The sequence below is a fragment of the Vanellus vanellus genome, assembly GCF_965231255.1.
Source record: "Vanellus vanellus genome assembly, chromosome: 7".
Classification (NCBI taxonomy): Eukaryota; Metazoa; Chordata; class Aves; order Charadriiformes; family Charadriidae; genus Vanellus; species Vanellus vanellus.
In genome coordinates, this window is record NC_138912.1 from 3,413,488 (window position 1) to 3,435,833 (window position 22,346).

The window sequence follows — 22,346 nt, forward strand, 5'->3', positions numbered from 1 at the left end:
TGGGTAACGCGTTCCGATGCCTGATGACCCTTTCAGTAAAGAAATTCTTCCTAATATCCATTCTAAACTTCCCTTGGTGCAACTTGAAGCCATTTCCTCTTGTTCTATCACCAGTTACTTGACAGAACAGGTCGACTCCCACCTCTCTGCACCCTCCTTTCAGGGAGCTGTAGAGAGCGAGGTCTCCCCTCAGCCTCCTCTCCCCCAGGCTGAACACCCCCAACACCACACGTGTGCTCCAGACCCCTCACCAGCCCCGTTGCTCCTCTCTGAGGAGCAGATGTTAACAAATTCAGATAAAACCCACAATTTTCTAGTGAAACACCCAAGTCTGATGTGAAGGACCATGACTTAATTAAAAGAACCGAGCAAAAAGGTCGCGAGCGGCAGCCGTTTCACTCAAGGCAGAGGAAGTTAGCTCACGTATTGCCAGCTCGGGGGGGGAAGTAGCATTTCTGTTGTAACATGAGGCTTTTTGAACTGTTTTTGCGTGCAGGCATCATGGTGAGTAAGGAGCCCGGCAAATGCTTACTCACCACCTCGGAAAGTGAAGTAGAGCCAGCAGCTTCGCTCGCTTTGGAGATGAAATACGCCCTGGATCCCAACCGGCAGATTAAGAAACGGAACAAAGCCCTCCAGGTGAGATTTAAAGATATCTGCGAGGCCCAGAACGAGCAGAGGGACAAGCAGCTCTCCACCACGCAGGATCCCGACAAGAGGGACGCCAAGCCCATCTCCTACAAAACGGCTTATCGCAAGTACATGACGGTGCCCGCCCGCAGGTCCATACCCAACGTCACCAAGAGCACAGGAGTTCAGACGTCGCCTGATCTTAAAAAGTGTTACCAGACCTTTCCTCTGGACCGTAAAAAAGGGAATATTCTTAAAAGCGCCTCGACGGTCGACACCTTCAAGAGTGAAAACAACGGGTTTCTAATAGACGTGAAGGACAAAGACGGCAGGAGCTCAGGGGAGGCCGTGCAGTGGAGCAAGAAGGCCGGCAGCCTGCAGACGGCCGAGTTCATCTCCCACATCCACGAGCGCAGCAACGCGGGGTCTGGCGACAACGGGGCCGAGGCCTGGGCCGGCGGCCATTTGCACAGCTCTCCCAAAGAGCCGCTGCCACCTCTCCCAAACTCGGCCGATCCGGCTTCGGAGGAGCCCACCGCCACTGCCCGGCCGCCCGGCCGAGGGAGACAGGCGGTGGGGCGGCCAGGGAGCGAGGAGGCCACTCAACCCCTCCACGGGAGGGTCTTCAAGACTGAAGTGGCCACCGTTTATTTACCGGCGGCCAGTTCAAACGCTTCGCAGTCCGACCTGTCCAACCTCACGGCCGAGACCGACTGGTCCCCGTGCCCCATAGCCGAGGAGGACAAAAAGAGGACCGTGCACCTGAACGGTGTTCAGCCCCGGGCGGGAGATGCCGGCGCCTGCTCGTCACAGGCGCAGTGCCAAGCCACCGAATGTAACGACCAGAGCCTGCAGATCAAGGTTTCGCCCACGGAGGAGAGCCAGCCATGCCGGGCGGCCGTGGCGGTGAGCGAGGAATGCCAACAAATCGTGCCTCACACCGAAGTTGTGGACTTGAAAGCGCAGCTTCAGATGATGGAAAATTTGATCAGCTCTAGTCAGGAAACCATAAAAGTGTTGTTGGGTGTTATACAGGAGCTAGAGAAAGGAGAAGCTCACAGAGAAGGGTGAGTAGAAGCTTTTTAAACGAGTATGAGTTGTTTTAAATGCCTTTTCTAACAAGTCCTGCCCTTGTTCCGCCGCAGCACACCGAGACGTCCCCGCTGGCCGTGCTCACGCAGACCAGGGAGGTCTCCCAGGGAGACCCGCCAGCGGCATTCGCAGATCTGGGATCTGCTTGTCCTAGGATGTAATTCAGTGGTCGTTTAACGAAGGACCTGTAATATCTTTTCTCGTACCTTTTCTACCCGGCGCAGAACGAGCTGCTCTCCAAACAAGGATTAGTGAGGATGCTTTCACATCAGCAGCTTGTATTAACCATAATACCTCAACGCGGCATGAAAAGCGGCAGAAAAACCTTAATTCTGTAAGAGACTTACCTTTTTAAGATTAAGGGATATTATTACAACTCTTAATGTAATTCCATTAATGGCATATGATCTTGTCTGGTTTACTTTCACCTTCTGAATTTTTAATGATACTTCTTTCAGAAGGAAATTAAATGAAAACTTTGAATATCAAAGTCTTCTTTACAGCACTCGCAGTACTCTAGAGGCAGCAAACTTGAGCATAAAGAAACAACATTTTGTTTATCCTTAACTTATGTTACTTTAATCAACCTGTAAGGCATTACAAATAATAGTTACAAAAACACAGAACAACCTTTAGTCTTTACCTACATGGTTCAACCCTCTTACGTTACCTTAACAAGCGTTTTTCAGACTTACTTGCCTGAGTTCACTAATCTTCATTCAATGAATGCACCTCAAAATGTCGATGCACTGTTTGTGTGTTTTTAAGTACTTCTGTAATTAAATCGCAATTTGTCAGAGGAAATCTGGATTTTAAAATTACAAACCAGTAACTCTTGCTACTTGAAGAAGCACATGTTTTAATTTGAGTCAAAGGTATATCTTAAGATTTATAATTCAATTCTTTCTCTAGGAATGTAGAAAACACCTCGTTAACCCTAAAAATTCAAAATGTTTTTCATCAAAAAATCATCTTAGCTGTTGGACAATGCTGTCAACAAAGCCTTAGCATTTTTAGTTTATTTTACAGCTGGTTACAGTATTTTCAGAATACCTTGTCACATCCTGGATCTTCAGACTGGGAAGCTGCTTGGTCTAGCTGAAAGCAACACAGGCTTACCGATTTACTCATTTTTTAATTGTTATTGAGAAAAAGAACTCCTCTGACTGTCTTAACTTACAGAAACTGCAAGAGAATTGGAAAGAAGTGGCATGCTGCTTGTCAAATCACAAAATACAGCAAAATATTTCTTCATCATAACTCATCACCTGATCATTGAGAACCCCGTGTATACGAACACACACAGCTACCCACAGTCATTTGCCATAAATACCAATGCTCCCTCCATACACTTACGTATCGATTTTTTATTTTTTTCCCCAAGATAGTAGAGCAACAGGTGCAGCAAATAATCGTGTTTTTTTTTTTTATTGCCCTCACGTAAGCAGACCCATTTAATGTAGCCAACATTAGGAGCACATCCCTGCCCTGAGCACAGAAGAGGTCTTGCCCAAACTATCCATGCTCGCTCGTATCCTCAAATAGTCCTTCTAAAGGTGTCAAAGCTGACAAAGCTGTAGCCTATATTAAGCCTAAAATAGTGGAACTATGCATAAACTCCAGTTCTTCTCAGTATCTCTGCTGCCTCTTATACACACAGCCTTGTGCAATGGAGTCTGCCAGACTACATTACATTTGACCAAAAGCAAAATTTGACTATTTATTAGCACTCCTTTGCTTCCCCCCCCAAAGGTTCCCCAGCAATGGTGAAATCACCACCTATAGATACATCACACATTTTGAAACCTTTACAAACACGTTGTGGTATGTGGAAGGGACCATTAAAATGTTTTAATGATTCTTTGGCGTTAACTGTAACCAGTGGCAGTAACACCAGTGACTGAGGTTAATTAAAATTGGAAGCAAAGTATCTGCCAATCAAAGTGAGCTTTCAGATAGGGGGGTTGTTTTAAACACGATATACAAAGGTGCCACCTAAACAGTGAGAGCAGAAACAGGTTTCTGCTCGGAGCCGCTTTCAGCTGCTCTTCCATACGCTCCAGGCGTGTCCCAAATGTGCCCCCTCCCTGCGAGGCATGAAGGATGGAGAGATGGGACGGAGGAAGGAAGGGAGATGCATACTTGAGCATTTTCTCCTGTTTTAGGCATTCCTGTATTCCAGATCCCTCTAATTTCCTAGCGCCTGGGTGATTTTAAAGGAGATTGCACAAGGGCGTCCAGCATTACGCCTGGGACATTTCTGTTCTCCGCTGATCACACTCCAGAGCTGAAAGAACACTCTGTTCTCGTGCAAACCACCAGCGCATTATTATCACGAAGCCTGTCTTTATCCCTATTTCCCTCAAATTAGACAACTATTTCAATAATAGGTTGCCCCATCCTTTTATTAGAATAATTCTGCCTGATTATTGCATTCATTTCTACAACATTTTTGCCACAGAGACCCACCACTGTGGACACAAACTATTACATATCAATTTTAGCACGTTGATCGCTTTTCCTTTTATAAGGTGTTAGGTCAGTTTATAACAAGAAATTAGAACCAGTAGTACTGCTACGTCTCTGCTTACTGTAGCATATACGAGTCTTACATCTGCTAAAACAGAAATAGTGTTCAGTGTTTATGGCACTCTCCTGGTTTTCTTATGTATATTAAATTCCTTACAATAACATATATCAAGAAACAAATACAAATAACACACTGCTGGTAAAAAAATAAATAAACTAACACACCACCAAGCTCACAGCTAAATCTCTTAATCAGATTTTTCTCCCTTCAAGAAAATCGGTGTTCTTTAAGTGCTCTTGTAGTGCCATGGGACGAGTGCTCAGTGGATTCATTTTCACTAATATGCTGTAGGTCTTGAACTGCTATTACTGCAATTCATCACTAAATGAGTCTATGCCAGCAAAATTGTATCAGCATCTCTGAAGACAGTAGTATCATCCTTTGGGTGAATATCATCTCTGTATACTTTTCGAAATGTCAGTACTACATTATCTGCAATTAGCAACAACATACAGCACTCGACTCTGCTGAAAGGGAAGGGAAAATCCACGGGGGGAGGAAGAGGAGCACGGGGCAGCTCTCACCCGCGACGGGGCCGAGAGCTCACCTCACTCTGCCGAATCCCAGCCGTGGAGGGTGCAGCGTGACTCCTCTCTTCCTCCGACCTGGGATCAGGCCCCATGTATTGGGCACAGAATGCAAAATTCAGGCCATCGGGAAACACAGCTCTTACCATCAGGGGTAGGAATCATTACCGCTAGCCTGTGACCCCCCGAGATCAAAGGAAATTATTAAAACTGTGTATTTCGTATGTGCATCATTGTTTACTAAATATTTGGCAAATTATATCTTACTATGTGGAAGCTTCTACACACACACAAGAAATATATACATCACAGCAAAAGGCATTCCATTTGTGTGAAGTCATGCATGAATAGAAGTAACAGCTACAGCTTCAATTCACATTTCCGGCTCAAAGTTGGAAAAATGTTGAATATTACATGACGCAAGGTGCAGCTTTACAACACAGAACAAGTTTTATGCTCCAAATGATGTTTGATTTATCTTCTAGTAAACCATTAGCAATCTATATCAACTATAGACATATTTATCCATCTGCAGATACAGTGCACTCAATTAAGCAAGCCAAATTCTGCTCTGTTTATTGGTATGGAGCTTCAATAAGGACAACAGGATTGAAAGCTAAATGCAAGTCACTAATTCCTAAAGCTGGCTAACTACGATACCATCTAGGAAATATGTCACAGAAGAGGAACAGATAATCAAAACCATTTTGCAGCTGGAGAACCCCGATGACCTGCCCTTTAAATCCTTCCCGTGAAAAGTAACAGTGATCTAGGTCCTGCTCATTATACAACAAATCAGCAATTTTAGTAAACAAAGTACTCAATTTGCCATACAAAAATAAGTCACAGTATTTTGACTCTGACAGGCCAAATGCTACACATTAGACAAGAGTTAAATGAACCTGTTTCAGAGATAATTTATATTCATTTATTAGTCGACGGTGGTTCCGGAATTTAAAGAGCTCTCGACAAACATTCATGAACCGAGCAGTGCCCGGCTCCTTCAAAGAGGCTTTGAAAGAACACGTTCTCATGGACGGAATTTAAAAGTCATTTCACGTTTTCCGATGAATAAGGGATATTTGTGTCTCTTATTATCATTTCTAAGCAGAACATAAACCAATACTGTGTGCGTCTGGACAGACATTTGAAGCAAAGAGGAGAGGAGCGCTTCCCCTGGTGCAGAGAAAGCATCCTCACCCAAATACTGCTGCCTAAAAAACACTGCAAGCAATCATCCTCAAGGTCACAGGAGCTGAGAGTAGACTTATCATCCTGACTCAGGAATGATGGCAAATGAAAGTCACATAGCCAAAGCAATTATTGCCCAGATTGTTTGCTTTTCTCCTTTTCAGAAGCCACTTCAAGCCCGGTCCAGCAATTCAGCTCAGATGAAGGAGAGAGAGCAAATAAAGGTAGTAACAACCTCTGCTGTCTAACTCAATCCATCTACACGCACGAGCCAATACGCTTAAAAACTGGGGAGTTCCTTATTTCACGTGAGAAAAGAAAGCTTAAAGAGCTTACAAGAATGCAGCCTCGGAAAGCACAGCCTTTGGAAGTAACGGGCTGGCTGCAGAAATGATATGACACGGTTTCAGTTGGGATTTCGCCCCCCCTTTGGGTTTGTTTTGCTTTTTCAATTACAGACATGGCACAGGGAAAGTTAAAGAAAATCGTTTCTAAGAGAAAACCAGGAAATGGAGGGAAGCAATAGATAGATAAGCTTAACAGCAGAAAACAGTTGCGCAACAAATATGTGAAAAACAGAAAGAATACAACAAATTCCATCTGTGATGCACAAATTGTATCATACACTGAGTAGCACCAGGTTTTAAGAGAGCGTGACAGCAGTCCTTTGGAACAGGACTACGATCTCTAGCTTTATTTTCAACTCTGGGATCTGTCAGACATCTATTTTGCTGTTCCTTGGAGCAGTCACGTTCATTTTGATTCTACCTGAGACCACCTCCTAAATTCTCATACCTTCACCCTCGCTACAGCTCTGTATTTCAGATTATGTATCATTTGCAGATCGTTCCCAAACACAGTACACCAAAACTCCTTGGGGGTTGTAACAGTTCACCTTTCTAAGGCAGACAGGAGATCTCTTTGGATGCGTCTTCCTTAGTCAAGGAAAAGAAATAATTTTTGCACAAATCAGTGCTTTGTGGATCTTGTGATCCTTGGGCCAGTGGATTTTTTTTTTCAATTCCACTCCATAGATACCATTTTCTCTACTGGTTCCACAAAGATCAGTTTTGGAGTGAAGCATTCGACTACAGTAGTAGCAGGTTTTATTTTCTAGTTCCAACAACGACAGAACACTCCTCTCTTCCTTTTCTTAACAGCCATTCGTATAACTACTCCCTCTCTTTTTTAAGTATACAGTTAACTCTAATTATTAATAGCTGAACTGTCAGGCTTCATCACTGCGCAGAAAGTGTATGTGTCACATTATAAACTTCGAGCTGTATTCAAGCAAAGTGCATTCCATGATCATTTATGCTTTTCCATTAGATCACTAAAGTAGTTTTAAGATGAATTCTTTGCATGGGGACCTGTGATGGGTCCTCTCCCCCTTGCCCTGTGCTCGTTCCCCAAGTACAGTTCATCACTGAGATGCTCCCCTGCCCTCCCCTGAAAGCAGGATGAGTATTAAGATGCCATAAAAGTCCATTTACCTGCCCTCACCATAAGTAACTTGGTTTTCCAAGCTATAAAAGAGGGGGCCAGCCTTTTCCCACGCACCAATCAAGCAGAGGGGGCAGAGCGATATGCTCCACACGGCCGCCTCTCCCAGCTCGACACACCTCCGCACTGCAACAATTTCACTATATGCCAAAACTGCCTATTTCCTAATGGAGACTATTTCGATACCTACCGTCAGCCCACATGAGCACCCTTGAGCCCTCATATTTAAAATTCTTGTAATCAGTAACCCCAAGCGAAAGCTGATTATGTAAGATTGCTCATTAAAAGATCCAGTATCATTCAAGGTAAAAGATCCAGCATCACCCAAGGTTTAACCTCATACTGTACTTTTTTGAATTAGATGGCTAAAAAACCCCAATCTGGAGTTAGATCTAAACGGGCAGGTAATGTGAGTATTTCATAGCACAGTATTTCACAGACCTTCAAAACTTGATGAGATTTCTATTTCAGGTAGGATTTTTCATTAGAGTTGGACAAATTTATTCTGTTGCTTATAATCAAAGCTTCAGATCAAATTGTCAGAGTAGATAAAAAGGGCAAAGTTTCACAGTTCACAGACAGTCCTGGAACATATGTCATAGGTACTCAGAGTATCGATAATATAACACGTAAGAAGATGAAGAGCACTGTGTTAAATAACCCTTCTGTCCCAGCTAGCTTCCAGCTATTAACCAGCCTTCGTTAGGAATACGGTGGCAGGAGGTTTTGAACAAGCAAACGCTGATCTACAGAAATGAAAAGTGAACTGTTAGCAACATCCAGTTTGGGGAATAAACTTAAAACAAACAAAAAAGAAACATTATCTCTTTAACAAAGTTACTTGATCTGAATGCTTACTCTGTTTTCTCCAGAAGTTACACTAGGCACATTCTGAGTCTCAGAAAATATACCTTATTTTGCTAATCTGCTCCAGCTATTTATCTGCATGTACTATACAGGCAGAATTCAAAGGAAAAGTATTTGACATATTCGGAAAAATAATTTTATTTCTACCTAGTTGCTATTCAATAGACTTTAAAACCAAGATGAAATCTCATTCACCACCACACACCCGCATGTCTGCAGTGTTCAGCAGCACTTCAAGCTTTGAGGCTGAAGGTTCAAGACTTTTCCATCAAATTGGCTGCAGTGATGCAAAGTTAAAATCATAGCAAACTTCCACAATTCAAATCTGGAAACGCTGGTGAAGTCTTAAAATGAATGATTAAAAAAGTGTAAGCAGACTACATTCTTGCTAAATATATCCATATGAATTACCGCAGATCACAAGGGAAGCTTTTTCACCCGTCACCGAGCTGTCCAAATTACATACCTGCAAGGAGAGGTTTTCTGCTAAATCAGTCTTTTAAAGAGGATGTTATTTAGGTACTGAATTACCAGTTTTCACTTTACACAATTAGAGTAATCCTTTAATAACTGCATTTTGACTGTTGGTAGTATTAGAATGCAGAGACAGAGCAATGAGCCAGACACCCATCCAGTCAGGTAAAAATGAGACAAAATGAGCTTTATAGTGTCAAATTTCTCACTGCAGTTCATTCACCAAGAGATTAATCCCCAGATTTCTAATTGACACCTACTTGTGAGCCCTTCTGCTTACTCAAAGATACACTTATCTCCTGTCCTGACGAGGGAAAAATGGATTTTGACTGTGGACAATTTTAGTAAAAAGACTTGTCTGAAGAGGGTCGTTTTGTTTTTAAACTGCTACCCCACTTCCAGAATTCGGACAGAAACGTGCGATGCAGTCTTGAGAAAGCTCCTGTGCAAGACATTCAGGGAACTGAGGGCATGCAAGCATCAGAGACCATGAGGAGGTTGAGCTGGATTCAAACATCTGTGGGACCCTTTCAGAAACTGGAGGAAAACATCTTTTAAGCGAGGAGCTGCCGGGCGCGCGCCTGTCCATCCTCCCTGCATGCCACCTCTGTGTCACTCACTGCTGGCTGCTCGCTTTAATTATAGCTCCACGAACCGTTCTCAGCTCAGACCTTGAAAAAACTAAGGTGGTCTACACTGTTTCGTAGCTCTTCATGGCTTCATTTTGAGCGTTGCAAAGCTCAAATATAGATAAGTAAGTAGATAACCAAGTTAAAATAGGCAGAGCAGTCCAGGACAGGGGCACGGGCACGTATTCGCTGTCTGCAGTCGGCACTGTTATTCCTCCCTGTCACTGAACCATTTGTTCCATGTTATAAGCAAACACTTAGAAAAGCAGCAGTTTAACAGAATACTTAAGTGAAACCAGGACAGTTCTGAGCTTTTTTGCAGCAGTTTTGCATCTCATGGAGCCGCAGCGCAGGGATCAGCTGTGTCACAGAGTATCCAAGAAGGAAAAGTGCCATTCAAAGGGAGGTTGGACATCTCTCCAAGCACACCAGCTGTGCTTAGCCCTCTTTTACTAATAAGATGATGATGGAGGATGTTTTTCACCACATCAGTTGCTGCATGAACACACCAGGAGAGGACAGGCAGCACTGTATTACTATTTTTTTCTCTTGGTTCCAATATCCCGAGAAGACGTGACAGAAGCTCAATGTGGTCTAATAATTCATCAGCATGAGAGCCTGGGTTGTAGAGATGAGCAGAGGTTTTTTTTGACATTAACAATGCAATTTACACTCCGGAATAGTTCAACCTGGCATGACTTAGGTTATTTCTTTAGTAAATGCAAAGAGATTTGTTTACTTCATTGTCATCCACACAAGCTCAGAAAAAAATCCCACGGATGAGACTTTCTGAGCATCTGTGTACAAAGCTCAAGCAAATGCCAAACTGCTGCTCTACAGATTCTCCCGTACTGCGGTGAAATCTCAAACTGCCATTATTTAAGGAAATCAGAAAATAGAAAGTACCTGCAAAGAGTTATTCAAGCTGCAACAGAAAAAGAGTTCAGCACTTCCAAGGTCCTTCCTGCTGTTTTCCTCTCTATACAATTCCCCATCCTTCTTGCGAGTACCACACAAGCAGCGAGATCAGTGGCCAGCAATCATGCTCCATAATCTTAATTTTATGCTACCGCATAATATTTAGAATTTTAAACAAGCTCTTTGCTTTGCGTATAGTATGGCTGATGTAGTTATTGTTGTAAGCTGGCATAGGCTCGTATAGGTAATGCACACAAAGAATTTGAGCTTGCACTGAAATCTCAGTCACTTTGGAATCATGAAAAAATACCAAAGACTTCTTTATCCTATCTTCCCTCTTTTATAGAAACAATGCCTGTTAGTAGGCATCTTAATTTAAAACTCTGAGTCGAGCAAAACCCAAGGCGTTGTGTTTTAATACAGTTATTCACCTGTAAACGCGGTGTTAGTTCATACCTATGGAATACCCTTTGGTCTGCTCGCTTGAGAGGATTTCATTTGCATGAAAACCGTGCAGTTATGAATCTCTGTGCTGTGGCTGACAAAGGGCTATTAGCCACAGGGCAGGGAGCCGAATAATCCCTCCGTAGGTGAGAAACAATTCAGCTCAGGATCAGAGCAATAGGGAGGAGCGAGGGCACAAGATACAGGCGGGGATTTTTGCCTGGTGGATACACCACCGAACACATCGCCTCAGCTAGTCCCAAAAATTACACCCAGAAGAAATTAATTTTAAAATGAGGTGGATCTGGGGGTGGAGGAGGAATGGGAAGGCAGAAGAGGAACATAACGCTCTGAAGCTGCCGGAGAAGGAGGGGTGCAGCAGCACCGGTGATGAGCTGCGGGTGCAGAAGTCGCAGAGTGTCCAAGTGACGACGGGCTGAGGTCGGGAGCAAAATCACAGCAGAGAGATTCAGAGCGCACGGGGTGAAGAGACAGACCTCATCTCAGCCTAACTGCTGGAGCGTGCTCCCCGCTAACCCGCTGGAGGCGTTTGGCCCAAGAATTATATACCAGCAATACAGCTGCTACTCAGCCAGAGCAAACAAATTCCCTGAATTATTATTAAGACAAAGAGTTGACATTTTAATTATCCTCCTGATTCTTCTGATGAGACAACAGAGGCGCAGATATTCAAGAGAGATGCTAGACTTCGCATGCACCTAATTCCTAAAAGATTATGTGATTTCACTTGAAATACATTTTAATTCTCTCCATTCTTGGGTTTTTTTTTAAATCACTAGACAGCCCTATTAAAATATGTATATATAAAAAAAAAAACAAAAAACTTTCACTCCCTGACTAACCTGAGTATAATATAAAATGTATTTATGGGGTGAAAGCACTTGAATTGCTGTCTTGGGAGTCATGCCATACGCCCACAGTGCAAATACCTCAAAAAGAAAATTAGTCATCTGCTTCCAACTGTCAGGATTCAGTAAAAGACAAACTACTGTCTTGTAAACAGTCTGAAAAATTTCACCATTGAGCTTCTGTACATTTCAAAGAATTTCAGAAACCAAATGAATAATATCGGCCCTGTAATAACAATACAGATAGAAAAAAAAAAAGTGGAAAAAAGATTCTGATATTATTTTAGAGCATCAGGATTTCTGCTTTCATCCTCTGCCATGAGTTAAAAAAAACCTTTCAAAAATGAGTTAGTGAATTTGTGCAGCGTTTCTTTTGCCTTTTTTTTTTTTTTTCTGTGTGTGTGTTAGAACATACTTGTAGCTGGCATGACAACTAGGGTCTTCCCCACGATCTTCATGACAGCCAGAGGCTGCCTGGCCACACTCACTGCGCAGGGGACTGAGCCTTGGTCCCTCCAACCACGCCACTGCGCATCCGCCAGCCTGCGGGCTGCCTCCCATGCTCCTGCCACTCCCGGCCTGTCCTTTTCCTCAGCGAGATGAAAACGGTATTCATTAAGGTTTAGTTCATCCTCACATAGTAACTACTGAAAGGAAACCACCTCACTGATGCTGACCGTCTGAGAGCTAAGTGAAGAATCACAGAATGGTAGGAGTTGGAAGATCTGAAGGTCGCGTAGTCCAACCCCCTGCCACAGCAGGGTCACCCAAGGCAGGCTGGACAGGAACGCATCCAGGCGGGTTGGAATGTCTCCAGAGGAGACTCCCCCACCTCTCTGGGCAGCCTGTGCCAGTGCTCTGCCACCCTCACAGGAAAGAAGTTTTTCCTAACGTTGAGATGGAATTTCCCGTGTTCCAGTTTGCACCCGCTGCCCCTTGTCCTGTCACCGGGCACCACTGAAAAGAGTCTGGTCCCATCCTCTTGACACCCGCCCTTTAGATATTGATAGGCATTGATGAGATCCCCTCTCAGTCTTCTCTTCTCCAGGCTAAACAGCCCCGGGGCTCTCAGCCTTTCCTCATCAGAGAGGTGCTCCATTCCCTTGACCATCTTTGTAGCCCTCCACTGGACTCTCTCCAGCAGTTCCCTGTCTTTCTTGACCTGGGGGGGGGGCCAGAACTGGACACAGTACTGCAGCTGTGGCCTCCCCAGGGCAGAGTAGAGGGGGAGGATGACCTCCCTTCACCTGCTGGCCACACTCTTTTTGATGCACCCCAGGATGCCACTGGCCTTCTTGGCCACCAGGGCAAATTGCTGGCTCATGGTCAACTTCTCCACCAGGACTCCCAGGTCCTTCTCCGCAGAGCTGCTCTCCAGCAGGTCAGCCCCAAACCTGTACCAGTGCGTGGGGACAGAAAGGATAATGCGTCCAAGTACCCAATGCCTCTCACGCTGTGACATTCAAATCACAGGCACGTGCCTGGTATTGCTTAGACCTGGGCAGCTCTCAGTGAGGACTCCCCAGCTCCCAATGTATACCAGAAGCAAACTGGCTTGTGCTTCAGCTCTGTACCGCAGGATTCCTGCGCATGTGCTCCAGTGCACAGGCCCTGAGCTTTGCTGCAGCTGCTATGTTGATGGTTCCCAGAAAAGCTGTGCTGTAACTTCAGACCAGTATGGGAAGGAACCACCATGAAGGCAAATCCTGACTACAAGTTCATGCGACTTTGAGAAGCAGGTTGCGCAACAGCTTCCAGCTGGTGGATCTGTTAGAGGTGTCAAGAGAGCTCCACAGCCCTTCTTGGGTCTCGCAAAGAGCTACAGCGCAGTAACAAAGAGTTGGCTTCTACTTGTAATTGTAACACATCTATTGCAAACATAATTAAACACAGTGCAAGAAAACCTAACCTGACCCAGGGCACGCTGAAGGACCTCTTTTCTCTCGCTGCTCTGAGTAGTCAGAGGGCTTCCACACTGCTGGTGGAGCTAACCCCTGCCTCGTCACCTAACAGGTCCTCTCCAGCACGAGTAAGGGCCCCACGTTTACTGGGAGACACACCAATGATGCTCCCAGGGCTGGCACTGGGGAACCAGCCAAGCAAAGCCAACGAGCGCCAGGGCAGGAGGGGAAGAAAAATTCTTCAGGTGAAAGCCAAGGAGGGGAAAAAAGGAAAAAAAAAAAACAAAAAAACCCGAACAACCTAACACCAAAACCCAACATAGCTCTGAAAAGCATGAAACAATTCCATATTTGCATCCAGCTGTAGACATCAAACAAAAAAGCCTCAAGACAATTGCTCAAAGCACAACACTGTTCTTGATTTTTATCGGGCTGTACCACTATCATCTCTAAATGAAAACTGCTAATTGGTTAATTATGAATGCAGAGGAAACACAGCGCAGTAAAGCAAACCCAATTTTTCTACTCCTCTACTGGGCAAGTGATTTTTCAGAACACCTTTATAGGAGCTGAAGGCTGACCTGAGGTGTTTTATACCTGTACCTACCCGCCGGCTTGACAGCAGAATATAAGTTGTTAAGGGAATCAGAGGCAGATGCTAATCCAACAGAAACATGATTTTGCTGACAGAAATGCGTTTATAGGAGGCTTTCCATTGAGCTAGAATAGAAAATCTTTCCTGGGTTAGACTAAACCTATATGACTAAGCAGGATTTATTTTAACCTGCAAAACACATACAGGTGATTCTCCCGCAGTTTACATAGCTAAAACTCGACTTATTCAAGTCATAAGGACAACTAAAACACACATGACACAGTGAAGTTGTCTTATTCCAAAAGGCAAATTGTGTTAATAGTAAGTATGGATAATTTTCTCTTGAAGCATAGTTATTAGCAATATTAGCTCTGTAAGACTTTACTGTAGGAAACAAAGGTTTGGGGAAGTTTTCCACCAGACTATTTATTTTAAGCCATTATTCTGTAAAGACAGGTAATATTAGTGTGTTTAACTAGCTATGCTATAAATAGTCCCAGCAGGACTAGGCCATGCACGGATATATAATACCCATTTATACAAAGACTTCAGGAGAGCCATGGCCTACGCTATTCAGCGCGGCCAGAACTGTCACTTCAAAACCACTTCAAAGGCCCACCGCCTTCTTAAGATAATTTGTTTCACTATATTTTAATGAAAACATCAACAACAGCAAAAAAAAAATAAAATCTTGAAGTCTCTTTATCCTCCTTGTTGGTGGTACTACATCAGAAGCGTGATGAACATCAGTATCATCTAAAGAGCATACCCATCTGAGCATAAACACACTCTGAAGCACAGCCACTTCTGTAAAATCATGCCATTAAGTAACTCAATTAATATGAAGTATTCCCTACGTCCCAGCAGATAAGGGAAGACATCCAGATGTAACACAGCTATCCTTCCAAATCGCTTTGTAAGATTATTTTTTTCTTTGTTTGTTTTTAAGAGATGCCCAGGATACTTGAATTAGTGCCCCTTCGCTAGCTACCTACTGGATAATAGGAAAAAATAAATAAATCAGCATGTACAGATCTAAGCTTCCCTCTCTTAAGTTCAATGGGGTCTCTACTTTATACGAGCAAAAAACTACTCAAATGCAAAGAAGATTTTGATGTTACAGTTGGCATTTTCAAAAAAAAAAAAAAGCCTCAAGCAGGTGCACAAATTCTGCATTTCACAGGGATTTAGAGGGTGTAATTCCCTTAGGCTGCTCTGAAAATTGCAGCCTATTAATAGTTACTGCCAGTCCATGTCAGCAAAATGGTTGTTCTTCATTATAATATTTTAATACTTGGAGGTGTTAATTGAGGTTACACTCAGGTTGTGCCAGGAATGCTAAAAGAAATGCAATAAAATGAGTCTCCTGAAAAAAATATGCAACGTAGATAGCAAGCATACGTGAAAAACTACATATGGAAAGGAGATACCCTTCCCAAGGTGACACAGCCAGTCCGGTGCAGACATGGCAATACAACTAACCTGTGTCCATCCCTTCTCCAGAACCTGGACCGTACAGCACCGGGTAATACCTGCGACTAGCCGTGCCCATCTGTGCACGTCCATAGGAAACCAGAAAATACAAGAAGTAAAGTATCAAAGAAAGAAGTTATTGGAGTAATGACTTCTTCTTAGTGCCTATTAAAACACATTAGATGCTAAAGTAGTATGAAACATGGTAAAAATATGAACACCGGGAAAGCTGATTAAACGTCCCAGTATATGCATCCAGTTCCCTTCTTGCAGATCAGCACGCATCCCATCAAACCAGGAATGAACAGTGCCATGTTTAGTTTGCAATATTGATAGGATTAAAAAAAAAAAATAAATAAAAAAAAAATCACACTCATTCAAGTCTATTTTCTGTAATGCTTTGGAAAAAAATAATCAAAGTAGTGCAGGTTCTAGCCAATTACCCAGAAAGCAATGTAATTAAACCAAAAGATTTCCTTCAGTGTCCACAAGACAAATATTTTTCCAAATATAAACTAGAACATCTTTCTTACCATGATAACTGAGGAAAAACTGGAGAGTTGATGATTAGCAGGGGAAGGGGCTAGATTTGGTGTGGTCTTATTTACGGAAGTCAGGAGGAGATGTCAAGACCGAACTTGAGTGAGAAGGCAAAGATGCCAAGTGCTGCCCTCTACTGCACCTCACGTCTTAACACCAGCAGATTCCAAATGCTGCATCTTTCAGGAGACCTGAAGTGAGCAGTCCACACTGCTACAAAACCACGCAGAACTCCACGTGGAAGAGCCCACAGGAGCACCCAAGGGACCACAGCACACGAGGAGAGCCAGGATGAGGCCGGGAGATAAAGACTGCAACCAGAAGGGCAAAATCAAGAACCTCTTATTCAACATTCACAATTTTTGGTCACACCTCAGCACAAAAAAAAAAAAGTGACTAGATATCAATTTCACTTACAGGCTGATGGACTTTCTTCTTCCCGTGAGTGATCGGGCGTGATGGGCACATCCACACCCCACAGCAGAGCAGAGGTGCCCCAGCTCACACACCAGAGGGATCGGCACCACCTCACGGTGATCGAGTTTGACCTTCTTGTAGAATGGATGAAAAAAGGGAAAGACTGAAGCAAGTTATAAGATGTAATACTTCTTAAACCGATTCCCAAAATCAAGATGTTAAGATTGGTAAAATGAGCTGCAAGGCTTAATGCCGAGACTGGTTTTGCGTGAAGCACGTTGCCCACGGCAGTCCCAGCTCGGGGGAAACTCCTGGCTCCCAGGCATCTCGCTCAGGCCAAGCTGAAATACTCCACTTTCGATCTAAAACAGATCAAACCCAACTTTCATTTTTCTCAAAAGGAAGCAAATTTTCTGTAGGAATCTTTGTTTTGAGTAAAACTTCACATTTTACAGGATTTACTCTTAGAACACAGAATCCCAGACTGGTGGGGGTTGGAAGGACCCTCTGGAGCTCCCCTGGTCCCACCCCCCGCCAGAGCAGGGGCACCTCCAGCAGTGGCACAGGACACCTCCAGGCAGGTTTGGAATGGCTCCAGAGGGGGAGACTCCCCCCCTCTCTGGGCAGCCTCTGCCAGTGCTCTGCCGCCCTCATGTTTAGATGGAACTTCCTATGGTCAGGTCTGTGCCCGTTCCCTCTTGTCCTGTCACGGGGCACCACTGAACAAAGACTGTTCCCCCCCCCCCGGCACCCGCCCTGTCAGTATTGATAAGCGTTGATGAGATCCCCCCTCAGTCTTCTCTTCTCCAAGTCCCTCAGCCTGTCCTCAGCAGAGAGATGCCCCAGTCCCCTCCTCATCTCTGTAGCCCTTTGCTGGACCCTCTCCAGCAGATCCCTGTCCTTCTGGAACTGGGGAGCCCAGAACTGGACACAGTGCTCCAGATGCGGAGTAACACCAACTAGTTTACCCATGAAGAAAAAAGTTACTGGTCTCTCGCCTGAGCTCTTCTACACTGGAATACCCTTAAAATTATTTTTAAGGGGAGGGAAAAAAGTAGCTTATCCTAAATAATCCATCTCACAAGGAAAGCATAATCACCCAGAACTCTGCTCTCCTGAACCCACTACTCACACTGTGCTCGCAAACTGTTTCCAACGGTTAACACTGATAGGAAGCTCAATTTTTCATTAAGTCTGCACTGCTAATCAACCTCACCGCCTAAGATTTACACGGAAACGCTATGTCAATAGTAAAGCCTTTGCTGGCACGAAGTAGGTGAATTCCATGCAAGTGTTTATGTAGATAATTATGTGAAAACAAGAAAGTGAAAGTCCAAAGCCCTGGGGTATCAACAACAGAATTCTTTCATGAAGTTTAATTTATATAGAAATAATTGAATTTATACTGTACAAAAGCTCACACAACACAGTCCTGGCTAAAGAGCCATCAAACTGCCTTACGGAACCCAAACATTGTGACACCGCGTAGCGTTCTCGGGGCCTACAAAGAAGTTTTAACTATTGGGATGGTTCAGAGACGGCAACAGTACCAAATCGCTAGTTTGAAGGGAAAAATCATTTCTGAAAAGCTGAACACATTCAACATGGAAAAATGATGCTTTAAGAAAAGTTCATCATAAATTACATCTGACTAGAAAACAAAGAAGTATGGCTGTAGACAGTACAGTTTGTGAATGACAATGATGCTAAACCCCAGCAGTGCTGAGCATGTAAGCTGAGAAATCAGTATTTCAAACTATCACCCAAGTATCACATCATTTTTAAATACTTGCATCAAAGGACCATTTTCATCAGCTTAACGAGCCTGCCTTTACCATCAACTAGGAAATACGTTTTTTAAATACTGGAAAATCTGGAATTATTAGGCATTTAAAGACCATCATATGCTTTAGAAACTAATTTAAATAAAATACCGAAAACTCAATTTTGAGAAAGACAGTTCATTAACCTAAAGTGTGTACGATACCTTATTTTTAATAAGATATCAAAACCACTGCCAGTTCTGGAAGCAGGACTGTAGTCCACGACTGAAGGGGCACATCCACATTAAGACAAACACCCTCCAGCTTCGGCTCAGCCAGTCTCCAGCCCCCCAGCATTCAGCCACTTTATCACAACTAAAATAGCTCTGTTTTGTTAAGATGGGCCTGGTGCTGGGGGAAACTGGTTGGCAAACCAGCACAGAAACCAAGATAGTGCCCACACGCGTACTTGTGTTTTACAGGTGTGAGCACACAGGGAAGGTAAGGATCTGGGACATATCTGTACGATTTTTAACGCTGCAATATGTTTATTTGGGTGTTTAGTCCCATCTGACTTCTTGCTGACACGTTTCTAAGTTCTGTGCCAGAGCGAGTGGGCTGTCACTGGGATATGCCACCACTCCAGACTTGTCCTGGGAGCTCCACTTTATCCCTCCCTCTTCTCCACTCACGGTTTTTAGCCCGCACAGGAACACTCCTCAACCTCCCTTCTCTTTCAAACAACAAATTCTCACCTTTTGCCAGTCCCACAGTGAAGCCGTGGTTCTCAAACACCCCAATTAGGGGGAAAAATAAAAATAAAGACTTGTCAGGATTCACGGCAGACAGATGACCTGGCCACCTTGCCTTTACAACGGCCACCAGAAACTTCGCTCTTTTAGAGGAAACCCCCCAGCACACCAGGCACATCCCTAAAACACAACCAACCATTTTCCTAAGGAACTCCCCAAATAAGATGCCACTGTCACCCGCAGGGCTCAGCTCACAGCAAGCCGGGACAACAGGGACAGGTATTAGCAGGATAAACGACTTGTATACTAAAATTTGCTTTTGTAAACACTGGACTTTGAAAAACTTATTAAAAATCCCCATATTATTAAATTCTTTCTTAACCAGCGGAGGAGCGAGGCAGGCAAACGGAGCGGCGTAGACCCTGCGGCGCGGGAACAGGGGAGCCTGGCAGAGAGGAGGAGGTTGTACGAGGCAGCTAATTAACTCGGGCTTTGAATGGTGGTTTGCAGGCGCACAAAGACGAATGAAAATGTCCCAACTGGAAACTAATGACAAAAAAAAACAAACTAAACACCCCTCCCCCACCCCCAAACACAACCACAAAACAACAACTTGGCACCAACGCAGGGTGTTTATGCCTTTACCTATCAAGAGGCGCTCAGATAAGTGTGCGGTGATGCTCTGAAGGCGGTTACTAACGACCCTTTACAGCCTCAGTAAATAAAGGCCTTCATCAACTCATCTGTAAACTTGCAACGCTGTAGCCTTAGTAAGAGTTTTTAGGATTTGATCAATAGCTTGGAAAAACATTTTACAAGTCCGAGTTTAATAGCGTGGCGACAATTTGAATGTCAACTTCCGAAAGACTGTAAAAGGGGAAACGAAAACCAGGGACTACTTCACCCCTCTTAGAGAGCATAAGACATAAATATAATCAAATATAAACCAGTACTGGTTTTTCCCCCATAAGGGATAGTATAGAATATAGAAAATTCGCTTTGTAGAAGTTCTTTTGCACACCTGGCTTTGCTGTTGTGTTAAAGATTTCGCAATCTAGGTAATTTGAGTACATTCCTCTGAAGAAAAAGTATTTTAGAGACCACTGACCTACTACTCGATACCAAGTTTGAAATCCACAGTGTTCCAAAACCTCTTCAAATGACAAACAACCGGAATGGCAAGAACTCTCCCTTGCAATTTGCTTTCAGGAGGGAACAAAGCCTTTATTATAAAAGAAGTAGATTCCCCCTGTTATGAACTGCTGTCTGTGCTGCCGCTGCGCCCACAGCGCTGTGCCACGGCACCACCCCGAGCGATCGATAATCAAAGCAATCGGAGCGGGAGCAGAGATGTCGCCGCCTCTGTGAGCACAAGCTCGCTCTCATGGACGTCAGGGTCACTCTCTGCCTTCAAGTTCACACCGATACATTTCTTCTTTCTTAAAAGTGTAAGTCTCTATAAAATACATACGTGATGTAATCAACTTCAACATTCAAACTTTTAAATCGACATTCAAACTTTTAAAATAGTAAGGACAAGTGACACGGGACCAGGGGATCTTTTTTCATGGAAAACAGTGTAAGATAAATAAATAGCCCACAGCATTTAGGAAATGCTGATTTTCCACCTTAGGGACGGGCACACTGAACAGTTTGTGCGTCATTTCCCATTAATACTTTATATTCAATAGGTCGGATATTTTGTCACATAAAAATTAAGTCCACTTTTTTGCAAGTGTTGGATTTTTCACTATCGTTACGCTGTTGGGGACACAGAGAAAGAGGTGCCGTGTCCCCACAGCACGGGCAGCTCCGGGCAGAGGGGGGGATGCCCCCGCTCAGCAAAGCCAACACTGAATTATTTGAGGTCAGTTCGTTGAACTGTTTGGGCACGGCCGTCCCAGGCTTCAGGGCAGGACCCGACTTCAGAGGCGCTCCCTTCAGCAATCCCCACCGCATCTATTTTCCACATCTGCAAAATTCCACAGATGAGATATTTCCCCATTTCTTTTAAAAACAATTCTGAAGCAACCTTGCAGATGATAGCCTGTATTTAACACAAACTGAAAATAACTTTAAAAGTTTGCGATTTTAGCAAAAAAAGGAAGTAAGTACTAATACAGAAATACTGACTTTGGAATTTTCATTTTAAACTCATTTGCGTGCAAGAACATTCGTGTTGATAGGTAGGCAGCTGTGTTCTTTTTAATTTCATATATTTCTTTTAATGACATTTCGATATACAAAAAAGTACTTGCATACCTTAAAACCCCCTTTTTAATTCAAATTGACCAAGTCGGAGACTTGGTCAATTTGACCAATTTTTACCATTTATAGGTAAATTAAGAGACACTGCTGTAACAGACTGCAAACCAAAGTATGATAAAGAACAGCTGCAGGTTAGGTGAAGTACAGGAAAAGTTATTTAAATGTCATTTTTCTTCCTTTTAAGACATAAACATCCCTGCAACAGGTCTTCATACCTCATTACGGAGGCACAAAATTTCTAAGTAGATGCTGTTTTTCAGTATCATGTTCTATACATCCACCAATAACTAGGAAAATACTGATGTATTTGAGAAAGCAGAAAAAAAAAACACCCCAAACAGCAAACCAGCACAGTGACGCCTGTGGAAACTCTGAGCGTGTCCATTCACAGTGACAGTTCATCACTTTGGTACACAGAAGCTTTACGCAAAAAGAGTTTAAGTAATTTGGTTTCTTTGTTGTTTTCCCTTTTAATTTACAAAAGTATAACAGAAATAAATCTTTTATCTTCTCCTTGCAGTCATTAAAGACTCCTTTTCCAAAGTAACTTCATGTTCTTATTATTCAGTGAAGCTGAATATGCTATTTTTGATCCCATTTTCCTAATGGCTAGATTTTTGTATTCAATATTGAAGTTTAAAAAAAAATAATCCTGAAGTTCTGATTTCTATGGAAAGAATTATAGAAGGCAAAAACGTGAAAACAAATTACTTTTTAATGACCTCGTGTTCTTGTCTTTGTAGGCTTTCATATCGGACTGGTCAAGACACGGCTAATTGCGACACATGCAGGAACAGTGCATGTATTATCTATAGGTAGGTTAAAAATACTAATATTCCCACGTTTTCCTGAGTGAAAGTAATGATTTATTCACTAGTGAAAAATCAATTGCTGGCCTTGATT

At 43.4% G+C, this 22,346-nt stretch overlaps 1 protein-coding gene across 1 annotated transcript in view; it reads left to right on the forward strand.

Annotated features, from left to right (window-relative positions):
• Positions 1-447: 447 nt before the first annotated feature.
• The window catches only part of INSYN2A (inhibitory synaptic factor 2A), a gene marked incomplete at its 3' end in the record, with an annotated part of 33,410 nt that continues 11,511 nt past the window's right edge, over positions 448-22,346 (forward strand). The window contains exons 1-2 of the mRNA XM_082486491.1: positions 448-1,697; positions 22,187-22,258. Coding sequence (XP_082342617.1) covers positions 466-1,697; positions 22,187-22,258 — 1,304 coding nt within the window. The 5' untranslated portion in view covers positions 448-465. The remainder of the gene's footprint in view (positions 1,698-22,186; positions 22,259-22,346) is intronic.